At 46.0% G+C, this 20,263-nt stretch overlaps 1 protein-coding gene across 4 annotated transcripts; it reads right to left on the minus strand.

Moving 5' to 3' along the window:
- Positions 1-7,698: 7,698 nt before the first annotated feature.
- On the minus strand, positions 7,699-20,141 carry FAM200A (family with sequence similarity 200 member A). 4 transcript variants are annotated; one of them, XM_008968728.5, is made up of 2 exons: positions 20,007-20,141; positions 7,699-9,916 (listed from the first exon to the last, which is right to left on the minus strand). In XM_008968728.5, the coding sequence occupies exon 2, from the start codon at positions 9,815-9,817 to the stop codon at positions 8,096-8,098; it is 1,722 nt and encodes a 573-aa protein (XP_008966976.1). In that variant the 5' UTR covers positions 9,818-9,916; positions 20,007-20,141; the 3' UTR covers positions 7,699-8,095. The 4 variants fall into 4 exon arrangements, with proteins under 4 accessions (XP_008966976.1, XP_063462052.1, XP_008966975.1 ...); XM_063605982.1 differs by lacking the exon at positions 20,007-20,141 and adding an exon at positions 16,035-16,441; XM_008968727.5 differs by lacking the exon at positions 20,007-20,141 and adding an exon at positions 13,677-13,937.
- Positions 20,142-20,263: the final 122 nt, after the last annotated feature.

The raw sequence follows: 20,263 nt of genomic DNA on the forward strand, positions 1-20,263 counted from the left end.
CCACTGGCCTTTCCCCCAGAAAAGTCCATATTTTGAGTCTGATGCACAATCTCAGAATGTCTGTGGACCCACTAGGGCTATCTGAAAATTCCAAAAGAAGGGACATAGAGGAAAAACTGGCTGAGGGGAATTGCATTAGGAGCACTGGGGGTAGTGAAAACAATCATACCTAAAGTAAGAGAACACCAAAGCATTACCAGGCATGGATGGCATGTTAGAGAGTGGGGAAAAGGCAGGTTTACAGAGTCTGCACTACAAATGAGAAAGTAGGCAAAAAGAAAAAAAAAGTACTTTGGCAGCTCAAAGTAATAATAAAAAAGAGGGAAGAAAATTACCTTTTTTCCTGTTTTTTGAGACAGGGTCTCACTCTGTCCCCCAGGCTGGAGTGCAGTGGCATGATCTCAGCTCACTGCAATCTCCACTTCCTGGGTTCAAGCGATTCTCCTGCCTCAGCCTCCCGAGTAGCTGGGACTATAGGCACCCATCACCACGCCCAGCTAATTTTTGTATTTTTTTGGTAGAGATGGGGTTTCACCATGTTTGCCAGGCTGGTCTTGAACTCCTGACCTCAGGTGATCCACCTGCCTCAGCTGCCCAAAGTGCTGGAATTACAGGCATGAGCCACCACGCTTGGCCTTATTTTTTTTCCCTTTTGCTTTGATGATATACATTCTCTACATAATGATCATTCAGTACTAGTACAGAAAACACTTGTATTTCTTAAAAACCTAAGCATGATTGTTAACCTCGATGATATTTCCCTGAGGGAGCCCACGTGCTTAGCCAGGGCCAGCAAATAAAGCCAAAGAGTGATGAGTGGAGGTCAAGAGAAAACTCTCAGAGGTCACCCTAAAATCAGCATTTGTGGCTTAGATAACCCTGTTATATTTCAAGGGTTATGTCCCTTCCTATCAGGGAATCTTCCCTTGGTCTCGACATCCCTGACCCTTGCTCAGTATTTTTTCCACTGGCTGACATGTGAAGATAGGACATGGGAAGTGAAAACACACACTCTCTCCCCTGCCTGGGCTATCTATTCAACGCCATGTAATTAACCCTGGGGTGAAGGAAAACACCAGATGTCTTCGCTCATGTGGTATTTTATTCACAAGACACACACCTTTGGAATAGTGGTTTCTTTCCTTTGCTGGGTATTGTTGCTTATGACCAAGGAAATCTAGTCTTTTTTTTTTTTTTTTCCCCGAGACAGGGTCTTTCCCTGTTGCCCAGGCTGGAGTACAGTGGCACAATCACAGCTCACTGCAGCCTTGAACTCCTGGGCTCAAGTGATCCTCTTGCCTCAGCCTCCTGAATAGCCAGGACTATGGGTGCACCACTGAGCCTTCCTAATTTTTAAAATTTTTTGTAGTGTTGAGGTCTTGCCATGTTGCTCAGGCTGGTCTTGAACTCCTGGCCTCAAGTGATCCTCCCATTTTGACCTCTGAAAGTGCTGGAATTACATGTGATAGCCACTGACCCCAGCAGAAACCGAGTCCTTTTTTTTTTTTTTTTTTTGAGACGGAGTCTTGCACTGTCGCCCAGGCTGGAGTGCAGTGGCATGATCTTGGCTCACTGCAAGCTCCACCTCCTGGGTTCATGCCATTCTCCTGCCTCAGCCTCCCGAGTAGCTGGGACTACAGGCACCCGCCACCACACCCAGCTAATTTTTTGTACTTTTAGTAGAGATAGGGTTTCACTGTGTTAGCCAGGATGGTCTCGATCTCCTGACCTCATGATCCGCCCGCCTCCGTCTCCCAAAGTGCTGGGATTACAGGCGTGAGCCACTGTGCCCGGCCAGAAACCTAGTCTTTTAGAGCTTTTCTCTGTCACATCACTCCTGAGATGTGGGTTTTCTGGCATCTTAAAAGATGAGGTCTCCACCAAATCTCTTCTCTCATGCATGACACTCGTAAGGTTTATCTCTCAGGTAGATTCTATAATGTAAAATTAAGCTAATGCTGTGGCCCAAACTTTCCCACCTCCAGGATTTACAGGGCTTCTCTTCTGTCTACCACAAATGTCATGCTGAGGCTGGAAGCCTTTTCACACCCATTACACTGTAGGGTCTCTCCCCAGGCGGATTCTTGGTGCACAGTGAAGCATGAGCTTGACGTGAAGCTTTTCCCACACTCGCCGTAAGGGTGGAATTGCTCTTCAGTGGAGCTACCTGGTGGTGATGAGAGCTGAGCTTGGCCTGAAGCTTCTGCCACTCTCACTACATGTTACAGTTTTGTTTCAGTGTGGATTCTTCCATGCACCATCCCAGTGGTGCATGTAAAGTGTTCTCACAGTCAAGGCAATGATATCACCTGTCCCTGGTGCAATTCATGGTGAGGCCTGAGCCAGAACTAAAGCTCTTCTTGCACTTGCCACATGTTTGGGGCCTCTCCTGGGTATGCACTCTCAGCTCTGCTCTGGCTGGAGCTTTTCCTACATTCTTTTTTTTTTTTTTTTTTGAGACGGAATCTCGCTCTGTCACCCAGGCTGGAGTGCAGTGGTGCGATCTTGGCTCACTGCAAGCTCCGCCTCCCAGGTTCATGCCATTCTCCTGCCTCAGCCTCTCGAGTAGCTAGGACTACAGGCACCTGCCACCATGCCCGGATTTTTTTTTGTATTTTTAGTAGAGACGGGGGTTTCACCGTGTTAGCCAGGGTGGTTTTGATCTGCTGACCTCATGATCCACCTGCCTCGACCTCCCAAAGTGCTGGGATTACAGGCATGAGCCACTGCGCCTGGCCTACATTCTTTACACTGGTAGGGCTTCTCTCTGGCATGTGTCCTGTGATGACACACCACGTTAGAACTCTGCCCAAGTTTTTTTCCACTTTCCCCTATATGGGTTATGAAGACTATTTTTTCTGGGCTTATTTTCCAGACATCTCTGTGCACATCTTCACATCGGACCTCTCTCTCCCGATCTCCTCTTCCTGGCTTTGCCCACCTTGCAAAACCATGGCCAGTTTATTTTTTGGTTTCTCCTTATAAGGTCCTGGCAGGTATTTTTTTTTTCACCGTTTTCTGCATTGAAGGACTTTTCCTTCTTCACGTTAGAATCCAAAGGCAAAAGTACAAAGTGAAGGTGTTAGACTTAAAATAGGGTGTGGAACTGGGAAAAAAAATAACAGGAACAATTGCATTAGATTCAGTTTAAGTGTAAGTTTCTTTGAAGTAATTTACAGAGCTCAAAGGCAAAGCTAGAAGGAAGGTAGCTTTGGGTGACTCTGTCGAAACAACCCGAGCAAGGTGTTTTTCATAGGCTCATATGGACTGCTTCTTTTTTTTTTTGAGATGGAGTCTCTGTTGCCCAGGCTGGAGTGTAGAGGCATGATCTCAGCTCACTGCAACCTCTGCCTCCCAGGTTCAAGCGATTCTCCCACTTTGGCCTCCCAAGTAGCCGGGATTACAGGTGCCTGCCACAGCCCTCGGCTAACTTTTTTTTTTTCTTTTTTTTTTGAGATGGAGTCTTGCTCTGTCGCCCAGGCTAGAGTGCAGGGGCTTGATTTTGGCTCACTGAAACCTCTGCCTCCTGGGTTCAAGTGATTCTCCTGCCTCAGCCTCCCAAATAGCTGGGACTACAGGTGCCTGCCACCATGACCAGCTAATTTTTTATTTTCAGTAGAGATGGGGTTTCACCATGTTGGCCAGGCTGGTCTTGAACTCCTGACCTCAACTGATCCTCCCACTTTGGCCTCCCCAAGTGCTGGAATTACAGGCGTGAGCCACCACACCCGGCCTGAACTGCTTGTGAATGATCATTTTACAGCCTGCCATGTATTTACTTCCTCTACAAAGACCTTTGTGCTTAATTCTTCGCCAGTCTTCTCTACAGTCCCTCATTTAATTGAAATTACTCATTTATAAGCCTCTTTTAACATTTATTTATTACTTGTGTAGCACTTACTAAACATCAGGCAGTCTCCTAAGTGCATTACATGTATTAATTCAGTTATTTCACACAGTAACTGCATTAGGTAGGTACTATCATATATGTGTTTATTTATCAATAGGTATTTTTCATCCATGTAGAAAAGAGTGGTTAGAAAAAGACTGGGGGCTGGGCACAGTGGCTCAGGCCTGTAATCCTAGCACTTTAGGAGGCCGAGGTGGGAGGACTGCTTGAGCCCAGGAGTTCAAGAACAGCCTGGGCAACACAGTGAGACCCCATTGCTACAAAACATACCAAAATTAGTGGGGTGGCATACGCCTATAGTCCCAGGAGGCTGTGGTGGGAGGATCACTTGAGCCTTGGAGGTTGAGACTGCAGTGAGTTGTGATCATGCCAACCTGGGCACCAGAGAAAGGGTCTGTCTGCCATCCTCCCACTCCAGGCCCCGCCAAAAAAAAAAAAAAAGAAAGAAAGAAAAAAAAAGTATAGCCTCACAGAAATCTTAGGCCACTTCGGTTAGGGAGTGACAGTCCCACGACTAACTTGGGTCTCCTGACTCCTGTCTATGGGACTTTCTGCTAACACTCACCTTCTAACTCCAATTCCACCTGTCCCACGTCAAAACCCCTAATTTCAGCATCTCCGGGTCGGGGTCCAGGTGCCTCACCGTCCCTTTTGCTTGTGCCCCACGCTCCAGACTCCGCGCGCGCCCGGGCGAAGCTGTTGGGTAGGGCGCGCGCACGAGGAACCCAGGATGGGGGACGGAGGTGTTCACTGCAGGCGCCAACCGCATGCTCACAATGCTCACCTGCAGGCCTTGCCACCCAGGGTGGGTATGGAGCACTGGAGTCTTCTGTATAACTACAGCTCTGGCTCTGGATTTTCCGAGATCGCGACTGTGGCCGAGGCAGGGGCACCAGCTCCCAGTGGCGCTCAGTGAAGGGCAGGCTGGGTCTGTTCCGCCATTTGCCGGACCGGGGTGGCCGAGCCGAGGACCTGGAGGAGAAGCGCCCTGCGCCCTCGGTCCGCCCACTCCCAAAGCCTTTCTTCGCTATCCCAGGAAGCAGCCCTGAGTAGTGGTTTGCGCCCGGGTGTGGGTTCTGTTCTGCAGCCCAGGCTCTGTCCGTGGTCTATGAAGGAGCCACCTAATACCGAGGGTCTGTGAGCTGGAGTGCCCATTGGCCAGGAGTCCCCAGCTCTGGGCAGAGGGAAGGCTTGGGCCTCAGGCGGGCTCAACACACCCTTAGCCGGTCAGCGTGGGGACCAAGTGTGGTGGGGCTGCAGAGGGCCTAGGAAAAGGAGAAAGGGGTTGAAGAGCAGCTACCTCCCGTTTGCTCTGTCTGGCACAGGGGCACCAACCCCTGGAAGTGGATAGAAGCACTTTAACTTCAAGTTTGAAGTTTGGAAAACTTCAGGCTTCACCTTGTACCCCAGTGAATGGCTAAACTAGCAAATCTATGGCCACTGTCTGATGTGTCCAACAGACGTGCCATTTGTCCCTCACTATGTTTTCGGTATCTTTGGGGCAACATTAAAAATTGGATTTCAGGCCAGGCTCAGTGGCTCACGTCTGTAATTCCAGCACTTCTGGAGGCTGAGGCAGGAGGACCACCTGAGGCCAGGAGTTCAAGGACAGCCTGGGCAACACAGTGAGACCCCTGTCTCTACAAAAAAATAAAAACGATGAGGCAGGAAGATCACTTGAGCCTGGAGGAGGCTGCAGTGAGCCGTGATTGCAAAGTGCATTCCAGCTGAGTGATGGAATTAGACCCTCTCTAAAACAAACAAACAAACAAACAAACAAATCACCATCATCACTATCTTCTTTCTTGTGTCCTGATTTTTTTTTTTTTTTTTTGAGGAGTCTCGCTCTGTTGCCAGGCTGGAGTGCAGTGGTGCGATCTCCGCTCATTGCAACCTCCGCCTCCCGGGTTCAAGCAATTCTCCTGCCTCAGCCTCCCAAGTAGCTGAGATTATAGGCATGCGCCACCATACCCAGCTAACTTTTTTGTATTTTTAGTAGAGACAGGGTTTCACCATGTTAGCCAGGATGGTCTCGATCTCTTGACCTCATGATCTGCCCGCCTTGGCCTCCCAAAGTGCTGGGATTACGGGTGTGAGCCACCGTGTCTGGCCTTTTTTTTTTTTTTTTTTGAGACAGAGTCTCGTTCTGTTGCCCAGGCTGGAGTGCAGTGGCACAATCTCTGCTCACTGCAACCTCTCCCTCTCAGGTTCAAGCGATTTTCCTGCCTCAGCCTCCCGAGTAGCTGAGATTACAGGCACACACCACCACACCCAGCTAATTTTTGTATTTTTTTTTTAGTAGAGATGGGGTTTCACCATGTTGGCCAGGCTGGTCTCAAACTCCTGACATCAAGTGATCCACCTGCTTCGGCCTCCCAAAGTGCTGAGATTACAGGTGGGAGCCACTGCACCTGGCCTCTTGTATCCTTTTTGAGAACAGGGGAAGTCACAGAAATATCCCAATAGATGGCCTAAATGTCTCATTAGCTGAATTATAACACATGCCCATCTAAAAAAACCCAGCATATTGCTAAACCAAGACTGGCATTAAGACTCACTTCCGGTGGTGTGTGGTAGCTCACGCCTGTAATATCAGCACTTTGGGAGGCTGAGGTGGGTGGATCACCTAAGGTCAGGAGTTCGAGAACAGACTGATCAAAATGGTGAAACCCCGTCTCTACTAAAAATACAAAAAATTAGCCGGGTGTGGTGGTGGGCACCTGTAATCCCAGCTACTCGGGAGGCTGAGGCAGGGGAACCCCTTGAATCCGGGAGGTGGACATTGTAGTAAGCCGAGGTTGCACCACTGCACTCCAGCCTGGGCAACAAGAGTGAAACTTCATCTCAAAAAAAAAAAAAAAAAAAAAAAAAAAAAAGACTCATTTCCTGGAATTAGAACAAAAAAGGAAAAGTACATAGACAGGGAGTAACAGAACATCAACAAGGCTCTGATGGAAAAGAGGAAGCAAGGCGATGGCTGTGGACAGGGGAACAGATTTGAGTATAAAAATAAGTGTTAAAAGCGCTATTTAGGCCAGGCCTGGTGGCTCATGCCTGCAATCCCAGCACTTTGGGGGGCTGAGGTGGGTGGATCATCTGAGGTCAGGAGTTTGAGACTAGCCTGGCTAACACGGTGAAACCCTGTTTCTACTAAAAATACAAAAAAAATTAGCTGGGCATGGTGGCGCATGCCTGTAATCCCAGCTACTTGGGAGGCTGAGGCAGAAGAATTGCTTGAACCCCAGAGGCGGAGGTTGCAGTGAGCCAAGATTGTGCCGCTGCACTCCAGCTTGGGCAGTAAGAGTGAAACTCTGTCTCCAAAAAAAAAAAAAAAAAAAAAAAAGCAGTATTTAAAAAAAATTTTTTTTTCAAGACAGGGTCTCGCTCTGTTGCTCAGACTAGAGTGCAGTTGCACGATCACAGCTCACTGTAGCCTCGACCTACTGGGCTCAAGTGATCCTCCCACCTCAGCCTCCCAAGTAGCTGGTACTACAGGTGCACACCACCAAGCCTGGCCAAATTTTTGTATTTTTTGTAGAGACAGGATTTCAATGTGTTGCCCAGGCTGGTCTCAAAACTCCTGGGCACAAGCAATCCACCCACCTTGGCCTCCCGAAGTGCTGGGATTACAGGTGTGAGCCACTGTGCTGGCCTCTTAGTTTTCAAAATTCTTGACAATAATTCACAGAAGGACATATATTTTATATAATAACCTTGTACACATACACACATTCATGTAACTGAAATGAGTTTCATGAAACATACTATGTAGAAAAATAAAATCCTAGTTAATTACAAATATAATTTTATTAACGTTTAATTACAACATACTGCAAAATCCTTTTAAAAGTACAAATACAACTTTTTTTTTTTTTTTTTTTTTTTTGAGATGAAGTCTCACGCTGTTGCCCAGGCTGGAATGCAGTGGGATTATCTCAGCTCACTGCAATCTCTGCCTTCCTGGTTTAAGAGGTTCTCCTGCCTCAGGCACCCAAGTAACTGGGACTGCAGGCATGTGCCACCACGCCTGGCTAAGTTTTCTATTTTTAGTAGAGATGGGGTTTCACCATGTTGGCCAGGCTGGTCTTCAACTCAAGTGATCTGCCCACCTCGGTCTCCCACTGCTGGGATTACAGGCGTAAGCCACCACACCTGGCTAAACACAGAATTTTGTAAAGATTTTATTTAATGTGATGGGTGTGCTTGTCTGTTCATAAGTTCCTTCCAGTCAGGAACACACGAAGATAATGCTACCCGCATATCTGGTGCACTATTGAGCCTATTTCTCTTCTTTGTTTTTAATCGTGTCAAGATTGAAAATCCTAGTTCACACAAATACGTAGTTGTGAATGGTAGTAACAGCAATATACTCTTCCTACTTAGCAGTGGAAAGTCATCTTTAATCTTAATCCAAAATGCTGATAAACTTAATATCTTATAATAATTCTTTAGTGTGAATGATGAACTGAGCTGCAATAATTCATTCTCTTCTTCAGGCTCCAAGTTTAACTCAATTATTGATTCTGGGTTTTGAAAAGCAAATGGATCTTTCATCCAAATATTTTCCTTTAATGATTCAAATTTCTCTTCCGGAAAGTAATAATTAAAAGTTTGAGACAAAGAAGTGAGATGAAACAATATCTCTAATTTTATTTCTTTTAAGCAGTCTTCATTAATAATGTTCTCTTCGATGTGTTGCAATAATGTTGGAAACATATAGTAGCTAGGGCGGTTACTTTTAAGTCTTGCTTGCCACAATAATAACGTCTTTTGGAATCCTAGAATATGTTCAAGATACTGAAATATATCATTGTTTTTCCCCTGCATTTTCAGGCTTAATTCATTAAGAATGCCAAAAATATCACTTAAATATGCCAATTTTGTTACCCAAATGTCGTCTTCAAAAATATTTGCCAAATGAGATTGCTTTTCAACGAGAAAAATGTAAATCTCGTTCCTGAGTTCATATACTCTGCTCAATACTTTTCCTTGAGAAAGCCAACGAACTTCTGTATGAAACAATAAGTGGGTGTGGTTCACTCCAATCTCTGAACAAAATATTTCGAGAAGTCGGCTATTCAGTGAGCTTCCTTTAATAAAATTAACAATTTTCACTGCATTTTTCAATACATCCATTAGACTTGGTGAAATTTCTTTGGATACCAAAGCTTCTCGATGAATAAAACAGTGATTCCAAACAGCATTGTTGAGGGTTGCTTCTAACAATTTTTCAGTAAGTCTGCTGTGTTTTCCGGTCATATTTGCTGTTCCATCACTTGAAATTCCTTTACAATGTTTCCAGTTTAATTTATACTGACCAACAAGGCAGTTTTCTAATTCAGTAAATAAATCTAATCCAGTTATATGTGAATTTAAATTTAAACAACATAAGAGATCCTCTACAAAATCATCTTGCCACACATATCTGACATAAACCAACAGTGTGGGACAACTTGCAATATCAGTGCTCTCATCGAGTTGGATTGCAAAGTCTATACCGGACTGCAGCCGTGTAATAAGCATTGCTTCCAAATGTTTTGCAATCGTACAGATTCGACGAGATATTGTATTATCACTAAGAGGTATAGTTCTTAGTTTATCAGCTGATTTGTCATCAAAAATTGTCCGTACCATGTCCATACATGCTGGAAGGATAATTTTTTCAGCCGCTGTGTGAGCCATTTTCTCTTTTGCCACTCTATATGCAACTAAATACGATGATAATAAGGCTCTCTCATTCATAGTTGTAGAGCGACTGAGAACTTGTGGCGATGACTCTACTTTGTTTCTTTCCTTTTGAAAATGGTCTTCTTCATCTTCCTCCTCCACCTTCACTATCACGATGCCTTCCATCTCCTGGGTACCCCCTGGAGACAAATCTGTAGTATCCCTTGATTCAGGAGTCATTATTCAGGTTCCAGGAACTGGTTCACTTGATCCAAATAGGGTCTGTTTTGCAGGGCTGTCCTTTGTGACCTAGGTTTTATGAGATCAGGTTTTGCTATCCTGCAGGGTAGAAAAACGTAACAGCAGTATTAAAAAGCAACATGGTATTGCTGGGCTAACAACTCATACAAAACAATTCACTAAATCTAGTGGTGTGACATGGTAAATGATGAGCAACTGTCATTCATGTTGGCTGTGTGTCAGGGAGATTTGGTGTACTATATACGCCACTCATTTAATACCCAGGGAAACCTAATGAGGTTCACATAATTACTATTCTTATATTACAGATGAAAAATAAAAGTTCAGAAAGATTAAATGTGTCTAACAACCCACAGTAAGTATAGAACCAGCACTCAAATCCAAGTCTGAAGCGAGTGTCCTAAATATGCTGCTACACTGCCAACTCTAAAAAGTGATCTGGTCATTCTTTTTTTTTTTTTGAGATGGAGTTTCGCTCTTGTTGCCCAGGCTGGAGTGCAAGGGCACGATCTCGGCTCACTGCAACCTCCACTTCCCAGGTTAAAGTGATTCTCCTGCCTCTGCCTCCCAAGTAGCTGGAATTACAGGCCATGTGCCACCACGCCTGGCTAATTTTGTATTTTTAGTAGAGATGGGGTTTCTCTATGTTGGTCAGGGCTGGTCTCGAACTCCCGACCTCAGATGATCCGCCTGCTTCAGCCTCCCAAAGTGCTGGGATTACAGGCATGAGCCACCGTGCCTGGCCGATCTAGTCACTCTTATAAATGATCATCAAGGCCAGGCACGGTGGCTCACGCCTGTAACCCCAGCACTTTGGGAGGCTGAGGCAGGCGGATCACGAGGTCAGGAGATCGAGACCATCCTGGCTAACATAGTGAAACACTGTCTCTACTAAAAATACAAAAAAATTAGCTGGGCGTGGTGGTGGGCGCCTGTAGTCGCAGCTGCTCGGGAGGCTGAGGCAGGAGAATGGGAGGCAGACTTTGCAGTGAGCCGAGATTGGGCCACTGCACTCCAGCCTGGGCAACGGAGCAAGACTCTGTCTCAAAAAAAAACAAAAACAAAAAACAAAAAACAAAAAAAACCATCAGGTAGGGTACATAGGGTACACAAGATGATCCACTGGGGCATAGGGAAAAAAATGAGAACTTGTATTTCTTAAAAATAAGAAATTAAGCTGTATAATTATTCAGTATTATGAATACTGAAACATGTTCATGTTACATAGATCCATGAATTATTCTGGAGGGAGAATGAGATTTCCACAACACATGCGATTGACAAAACACCCTCATTTGTTTGTTTGCTTTTAGTACACTGCAATATTTCACCATTCATGTGAGTTTAGTGGATTTAAAGATATTACCTGACTTAGGAAACAACAGGTGCCGGAGAGGATGTGGAGAAATAGGAATACGTTTACGTTGTTGGTGGGACTGTAAACTAGTTCAACCACTGTGGAAGACAGTGTGGCGATTCCTCAAAGATCTAGAACTAGAAATACCATTTGACCCAGCCATCCTATTACTGGGTATATACCCAAAGGATTATAAATCATGCTGCTATAAAGACACATGCACACGTATGTTTATTGCGGCACTATTCACAATAACAAAGACTTGGAACCAACCCAAACGTCCATCAATGATAGACTGGATTAAGAAAATGTGGCACATATACACCATGGAATACTATGCAGCCATAAAAAAGGATGAGTTTATGTCCTCTGTAGGGACATGGATGAAGTTGGAAACCATCATTCTGAGCAAACTATCGCAAGGACAGAAAACCAAACACTGCATGTTCTCATTCACAGGTGGGAATTGAACAATGAGAACACTTGGACACAGGGTGGGGAACATCACACAGTGGGGCCTGTCATGGGGTGGGGGAAGTGGGGAGGGATAGCATTAGGAGATATACCTAATGTAAATGATGAGTTAACGGGTGCAGCACACCAACATGGCACATGTATACATATGTAACTAACCTGCACATTGTGTACATGTACCCTAGAACTTAAAATATAATAAAAAAAAGTAAATAATAAAAAAAACTTTAAAAAAGTTATTACCTGACTTTACTAAATGAACCCCCCCCCCTTTTTTTTTTGAGACGGAGTCTAGCTCTGTTGCTGAGGCTGGACTGCAGTGGCACGATCTCGGCTCACTGCAACCTCCGCCTCCAGGGTTCAAGTGATTCTTCCGCCTCAGCCTCCCGAGTAGCTGGGATTATAGGCGCCCAACACCATGCCCAGCTAATTTTTGTCTTTTTAGTAGATACGGGGTTTCACTGTGTTGGCCAGGCTAGTCTCAAACTCCTGACCTCGTGATCCACCCACCTCGGCCTCCCAAAGTGCTGGGATTACAAGCCTGAGCCACAGCACCTGGCCAACGAACCCCTTTTCTTTGGTACTGTGTCACTTAGCCTCTCTCAATAATGCAAGTAACTTTCTGTATGTTGGTGGCACAAATGGAAATGAATGTGGGGCCATAGGTTTTGCTTCGCTGAATGTTAAATTCAGTCTATCGGCAGATTCCAAAATTGGAAGAGACCTTGAGATAATCTATTTTACTTTACTTAGGACACATTTGAGACTTGGTGGGTCTATGTGTTTCATCCAAGAACATCAATGGCAGAACTGGTACCAGTCCCCAATGGTCCGCTGCACCGTCCACAAATTCCCTTCTCTCCTTTATCCCTCGATGTCAAGCATAGATACCTCCCACAACTGAAAACCCCCCATGTCCGAAATTGCTCATTTAAAACCCTTCCTGGCAGGGCGTGGTGGCTGACCCCTGTAATTGCAGCACTTTGGGAGGCCGAGGCGGGCGGATCACCTGAGATCAGGAGTTCATTTTCCCAGCCTGGCCAACATGGCGAAACCCCGTCTCTACTAAAAGTACAAAAATTAGCCGGGCATGGTGGCAGGCGCCTGTAATTCCAGCTACTCAGGAAGCTGAGGCAGGAGAAGCTTGAACTCGGGCGCTGGAGGTTGCAGTGAGCCGAGATCGCGCCACTGCACTCCAGCCTGGGCGACCCTGTCTCAAAAACAAAAAAAACCAACCAAAGAAACAAAAAGACCCCTTCCTAAAGTCTTGAAAGGAAAGGGTGAAGTGTAAATGAGCTTTTCCTATTATATCCAAATCACTTCTTTATTCAGTAGGCTTCAAACATTCTCTTTTTTTGTTTTTGAGACAGAGTCTCACTCTCTCTCTCTGTCTCCCAGGCTGGAGTGCAGTGACGCGATCCTGGCTCACTGCAACCTCCGCCTCCCGGGTTCAAGCGATTCCCCTGCCTCAGCCTCCCAAGTAGCTGGGATTACAGGCGTGTGCCGCCACGTCTAATTTTCTGTATTTCCAGTAGAGACAGGGTTTCTCTAGGTTGGCAAGGCTGATCTCAGAACTCCTGGCCTCAAACGATTCGCCTGCCTAGGCTTCCCAAAGTGCTGGGATTACGGGCGTGAGCCACTGCGCCCGGCCTTCACTCTAATCACCACCATAATGGTACTGGGTTTGAGGGTGAACATATCATCCGCGGACACTGGCTTAACGAGCCCATCCGAATAAAACAAATTATAAGGCCAATGGCACTTGGTATCGTGTAAGATCGCCAGAATTTTACAACTCGGGGTACCCAGGAAACCAGAAAAGCCCCCACCACAAGAAAAACCAGTGGGCACAACTGGGGAGCACAGATATCTGACTGGGGTCATTTTGTCCGCGCGTCTTTGGGGTAAAACACCAGGACTGGGGGTCCAGAAGGGACACGCAGACCGCCTCTCTCCAGTCCCAGGGGTGTCTCCAATCCGGAAACCAAAACTTCGTTCCCTTCCCACCTGTATCCAGGGACACCTCTGCTGGGGGACAGCGCTTGCCACCGCCGAGGCTGGCGCGAGGAACGGGGGCACGGACCCGCTTCCACTCCGTCCCGGGCGGTCGTGGCGAGGGGATTGCAGGACACAGCCGTGCACGTCCAACTCTGTCCCCGCCCGGAGAAGTCTGGGATGCTGGGATAGAAGGGGTTGTGACTTTGGGGACCAGGAGCACTAGACTCACATCCAAGGCCCCTGGCCTTCAGAGCCCAGGGAAAGCGTCACAAAAGCCGGAAGTGCGTCACACCCGCCTTCCGGAGCTGCGCTCCGCTTCGGGGTCCTCTCTAGGATCGCGGGAGGACTTTGCATCCCTGTGTAGGGCTCTAATCTCGGGTTTGGGGATCTTGCTCCTCAGCTTGTCCGCTCCGAGGAGGTGCACAGGGCGGGGAAAAAGGGATGAATTTCCCTTTATGCCGCCCTGCTCAGATATTTATATGTTCCTTCTATTTTTCTTTTGACAATAATTGTAATAGTTACAATAAAAATAGTGATTGTGGCAGAGGAGCTGAATGAAACGAGGGTGGAGACAGGAAGATCAAGAATAAATGGTTTCACAAATCGAAGGGATTGTCTCTTGAGACGCTGATTATGTACGTATTGCCAGTTGAATGGGCAGTATTTTCAAATACTTGATCTATAGGCAACAGACGTTCTTTCCAACACTAGATAGTTATAAAATTCTGAGTTTGCCTTATGTTTCCAGGGAGTTTTCAGATTAGCAACGGTGAAATAAGTTGAATTTGAGGCGTTTTGGCTGTCCAAGTGTTATTGTAATAATTAGGGCTTCTATGATTAGATCAAGAATAACTTCACCTTTTATAAAACAGTAACTGAGACCTTGAATGGCTGGGGCATGACTCTAAAAGTTCTGGGCAAGTCTGTGGTACAGCCCAATAAGATAAAAGCCTACAAAAGGAACGGCTACCTGATACAGAGCCTATGATTACGTGGTATCCCGAATTACCTTCTAGACCCTCACTAATGCTCCATTCCTTAGGGGGTTTGATCTTCCTATGGTTGCCATTTTCTACCTACCCACGAGTCTTCTCAATAATCCACTTAAGTGCATCTTTGCTCCATATATATATATATATATATATATATTTTCCTCCTAGGGCACCGTCAAGTCCAATCTTTGCTCCTTTATCACTGGCTGGCTTTCTAACCTACAGTCCTCCATGATGACATCATAGTCTCAACTTATTCCTCCAGATACATCCTCATATTTCCTTCCAGGGTTCCAAGTCATCGCTAAGAGTCATTACATTGCTACACACTGTATTTTTCTTCTTTGTCTAAAGTCTCTCCTCCCCACCCGTCCCCATTCCTACACTGAAGTGCCTAAAGGGTCCAGGAAGGCAGATTACTGAATGCAGTTGACTGGGTATATGATTTTGTATTTATGTTGTGTGTGTGGCAGGAATTGTAGGCATCTCTATAACGACTCCTTTCTTTGCCTACAGACCTACTGGCACAAGAAACTCAAAGTGGCCTGGTGGTATTCTGTTTTCAGTTCAGTGGCACGATTTAATGTTTCCTAGAGGAAATGTTCTTCCTGGAAATGAGGATCATAACCCAGCTGGCTCCAGATTTCGGAGCGAGGAGGCACAAATTCTACAGGTGAGTGGCTGGGTGTGATAGTAATAGAGGCTACTCCTGTATGCACATAGTCCTACTGGAGACACAATACTATATATCCATTTTGGCCCAATGCATTTCAGTGCATATACCATATCCTGAAGAACTGCTCCCAACTTTGCAAGGCATTACATCTTAATCGCAATTTAGCCCAGTCTTCAACAGGCCATTCCAAAACCCTATCTGGCTAGCTGCTTCTGGATGATGAGTATGCACCATGAATTTTGTAGCTTCGAGTTCACTGTCACACCTCCTTGGCTATCGGTGGGTTCCTTAGTTTCAGGTATGTCAATGGATAAGGCACCCTGTAAGCTCTCAGATGGTGGTGCTGCTGGAGGCAAAGTAGTTGGGGAAGACAAGCTCATTTAGAGCATATATCAATTCTGGTAAGAACAAATTGATGCCCATTCCAAGGTAAAAGGGATCTGATGCACTCAACCTGGTGGTAGCTGGTATCTCTAAGACTCAGTGTTGGTCTCTAATGCTGGCAGGCTGGACACTCCACCATGGTGAGAGTTACATCAGCCTTGGTAAGAGGTAGACCATATTGGCCGGGCACGGTGGCTCACACCTGTAATCCCAGCACTTTGGGAGGCTGAGGTGGGTGGATCACAAGTTCAGGAGTTTGAGACCAGCCTGAGCAACATGGTGAAACACCGTCTCAACTAAAAATACAGAAATTACCTGGGTATGGTGGTGTGTGCCTGTAGTCCCAGCTACTCGGGAGGCTGAGGCAGGAGAATTGCTTGAACCTGGGAGGTGGAGGCTGCAGTGAGCTGAGATCACACCACTGCACTCCAGCCTGGGCAACAGGGCGAGACTCCGTCTCAAAAAAAAAAAAAAAGAAAAGAAAAATAAGAGGTAGCCCATATTGTTGGGACCACGCACAGCCTCTATCCCTGCTACCATGGTCTCTGTTCATAAGCCTATTGCATAAACAATAAGATGGTCCCTAACCAACAAGCCAAGCCATTCATCACTGCCTAGGAGTCAATGCATATCCGTACCTTAGGCTACCTCCTCCAAAATATGGCATGGGTGACCAAATGTACCATTGCTCACTGAGATAATTTTTCTTCACCAGTATGCTTCAGGGCAACGCGAATGGGGCTGTAATGAAGAACAGTCTGTTTCTGGAAGATGCCAACATGCTGAACTGACCCAATCCCCAATCTGTGCAGAGGCCAAGGCTCTTCTGTCTCCATCAGTTAGTAGTAGGGAACTTCTATAAGGCCATAGGAGTAAGTTTATGGGAGAGGTGGCAGTAGAGCAGAGGTAAGTCACCTGGGAGTTTGGAAACGTGGGTTTTGTTTTGTTTTTTTGCCTTAGAAGGCATGACCTTGCTCCAGAATCTTAGGTATTTGTGCTGTGACTCTTTATGATGGGTTGAATTGTACCTCCACCTCATCCCCAATTAACAGGTTGAAGTTCTAGCCCCTAATACCTCAGAATGTGATCTTATTTGGCAATAGAGGCATTGCAGATGTAATTACTTAAGATGAGGTCATAGTGGATTAGGGTGGGTCCCTCATCTAATGACTGGTATCCTTATAAAAAAGGGAAGTTTAGAGATAGTACACAGGGAGAATGCCAAATGAAGATGAGGGTAAAGACTGGGAAAATGCTTCTTACGACGCCAAGGAATGCAAAATATATCCAGCAAATCCCCAGAAACTAGGAGAGAGGCATGGACAGATTCCTTCTCACAGCCTCAATAGGAACCACACCTTAATTTCTGACTTCTAGCCTCCAGACTGTGAACCAACAGATTTCTGTTGTTTAAGCCACCCGGTTTGTGGTACTTTGTTATAGGAGCCCTAGCACACGAATGCACACTCTTATTGGGGTTTGCCAGCAACTCCATACAGCACCTGTATCCATCAAGGATATTTCTGGAACCACTGAATTTGCAAGTAAGCTTGCACTGTTGCTTGGATTTACTATAGAGTGCTCTCTTGCCCCAATAAAAAGTGGAAGCTGGCCGGGCATGGTGGCTCACGTCTGTAATCCCAGCACTTTGGGAGGCGGAGGTGGGTGGATTGCTTGAGGTCAGGAGTTCAAGATCAGCCTGGCTAACATGGTGAAACCCCTCCACTACTAAAATACAAAAATGCTGGGCGTGGTGGCGGGCGCCTGTAATCCCAGCTACTAGGGAGGCTGAGGCAGGAGAATTGCTTGAATCCAGAAAGCAGAGGTTGCAGTGAGCCGAGATCACGGCACTGTACTCCAGCCTGGGCTACAGAGCAAGACTCCGTGTCAAGAAAAAAAAATAGTAGTAAATAAAAAGTGGAAGCTTTTTAGGTCACCTAATACATGTGTTGGAACAGTTTTCTCAGGTGCAGAATATGCTACCTCCCAAATCCAAAGGGGCCCACCAGGACCTGTACTAATTTTTTTGGGATTAGAGGGTGCAAGGTGGAACAACTTTCTTTTACCTTTGGGTGATGTCCCCAAACCACTGGGCCCCACCAAAACTTCATCCATTTGATAAGTGCCCATATCTTCAGGTTTCTGTACTGCCTTAGTAAGAAGTCTTACTAGGATATCTATGACCCTTGTCACTTGCTGCTCACTGGGTACTACTAGCATTTGTCATGAATATATGGACCATCATGATGGTTGGGTAAAGTTCCTGCGGACTACACTGTGACAGAGAACAGGTCTCAGGATCCCACCCTCTCCCTGTATGAGCCACGACTTTGACTCAGGGGACCTGCCGAGTCTGCACAATTGGTCTCCTTTACATTACTGTCACTGTTACAAACAGATCCGCGGCCTAATTTTCAGCTTAGCTAGATGCAGAATTACCTTAGTAATTTATAAAAAATCAGCTATTGTATGTATCTAGATCTATTTCTGGACTTTTTTTTTCTTTAAGAAATTCAACCTCATATTTCTGGACTTTTCTGTTCTGCTCTGTTGATCTATTTGTCTCTATGCTGATACCATACCATCCTGATTACTGTACCTTTAGGAAAAAAATCTTAAAAAAATACAAGTATTCCAATTTTATTCTTTTTCAAAATTGTTTTGGCAATCCTAAATCCTTAGCATTTCTATATAAACTTTAGAATCAGTTTGTTAATTTGCACTAAAAAAAACAAAACAGGCTCGGTGCAGTGGCTCACGCCTGTAATCCCAGCACTTTGGGAGGCCAAGACGGGCGGATCACCTGAGGTCAGGAGTTAAGAGACCAGCCTGGCCAACATGGTGAAACCCCATCTCTACTAAAAATACAAAAATTAGCTAGGTGTGGTGGTGCCCACCTGTAATCCCATCTACTCTGGAGGCTGAGGCAGGGAAATTGCTTGAACCTGGGAGCTGGAGGTTGCAGTGAGCTGAGATCACGCCACTGCACTCCAGCCTGGGCGACAGAGCAAGACTCTGTCTCAACAACAACAAAAAGACAAAAAAGAAAAAAGGTAACAATTTTTTGAGTTGTTTCCACCTCTGTCATCTGGCAAACTGTTAAAAGAAAATTTTGCTCAAAAGCAAAATAGCAGCTGCTGTTTCTTAACACTTTGTTATGTTTTGATGAGTACTGGTGGGAAGTGGCCTCTTTAAGTGGGTACCTTTTGTGGTCCTCTCCCTGGAGCCAATTGCCTGAGTCAGCTAAAACTTGGACGCGATGTGCCTCACTGCCATAGCTCACTCACCTTTGCTGCTGAAATGGTTTCCCATCACATTGCTAATAGGTACAACCTGTGAAGGGTTCTAGGTGGGGAAATGGCAACTCAGGAAGAACTCCAAACCTTTAGCTCTCCTAGGATATTAAAATGGCCGTTATGAAGAGGAAGAAGTACTGTGTCATCTATTGTCCTGGGGACCTGTCAACAGGAACAATAGATAGACATCACCAGGGGTGTATTTCTGTTCAACACAAGGAAAAGTTTCTAATTGGCGCTGTCCAGCATGAAATGGACTAAGCAGTGCATTTTCTTTCTCCGATCCTGACTCCACTGTGACGGGCACTGCAGACTAGAGAGATTGTGTCCTAGTATGAATTTAGGTTGGATCAATGGTACTTAGGGATAAAGAGAGGAAAGGAATATCAGAATCTCCAAGAAGCTGATACATTTTGAAAAAATATATAAAATGCCACACTTCAGGTTTTCTTGTGTTTAATTTGAAACGTCCAGTAACATTAAAGAACAGCATTTGATTTGCTTAAACAAAGTAGTAACAGCTGAAGTTCCTTCCAAATCACTTTTCTGATTCTCTAAGAGGCTTGCCTATGCCTTGCAGATCTAGCTTCACCTACAAGACATATTCTGTAAGGATCCAGGTTCAGCAAGGTGTCAGAATGTCCTAAGGGTTTCTGTCCCGGCGCTCTGCCTGTCCCGCTTGTGCACCATGCTTTTGCCTATCCCTGTTTCTGCATAGATTTTAGTCTTCCCACCAGGGATGCAACTGTCAGTTTCCTCCGTCTCTCTCGGTTCCATTCCAATCTGCTCATCTCCCCTCCCGTCCCCGCTTTCTCCAAGGACCTACTGAGACTTCGATCCCACAACTTAGTGGGTCCCATCTCACCCAGGCCCCGCAATCCTCGCCTTCTACTTGTCAGCGTTGTACTACACTCTGAGCAGGCACCCCTGTGCTACTCACGGAAGCGGGGCCATTAGGTCGGCCATTCCTCCTCACCCCAACGACACGCACCCACTGGGTCGGGCCGCCTCCTTGCAGGGAGTCTCAAGGATGGGCTGGCGTCAGGGAGGGGCCCCGGGGGCGCTTTCCCAACACTGGTCGTAGTCATTGTTGGTATAACGGCTAGAGACGCCCAGTGAGTTAGCATGGAGGGCAGTGGGACCGGAAAAAGACGTGGAAAAGCTGCGAAAACGAGCCTTCGAATCATGGACGCGCGGGCCCAGCTCCTCCTCCGAGTTCCTCATCCGAGTTCCTCATCCGGGGCCGTC

This window comes from Pan paniscus, chromosome 6 (genome assembly GCF_029289425.2).
Source record: "Pan paniscus chromosome 6, NHGRI_mPanPan1-v2.0_pri, whole genome shotgun sequence".
Taxonomy (NCBI): Eukaryota; Metazoa; Chordata; class Mammalia; order Primates; family Hominidae; genus Pan; species Pan paniscus.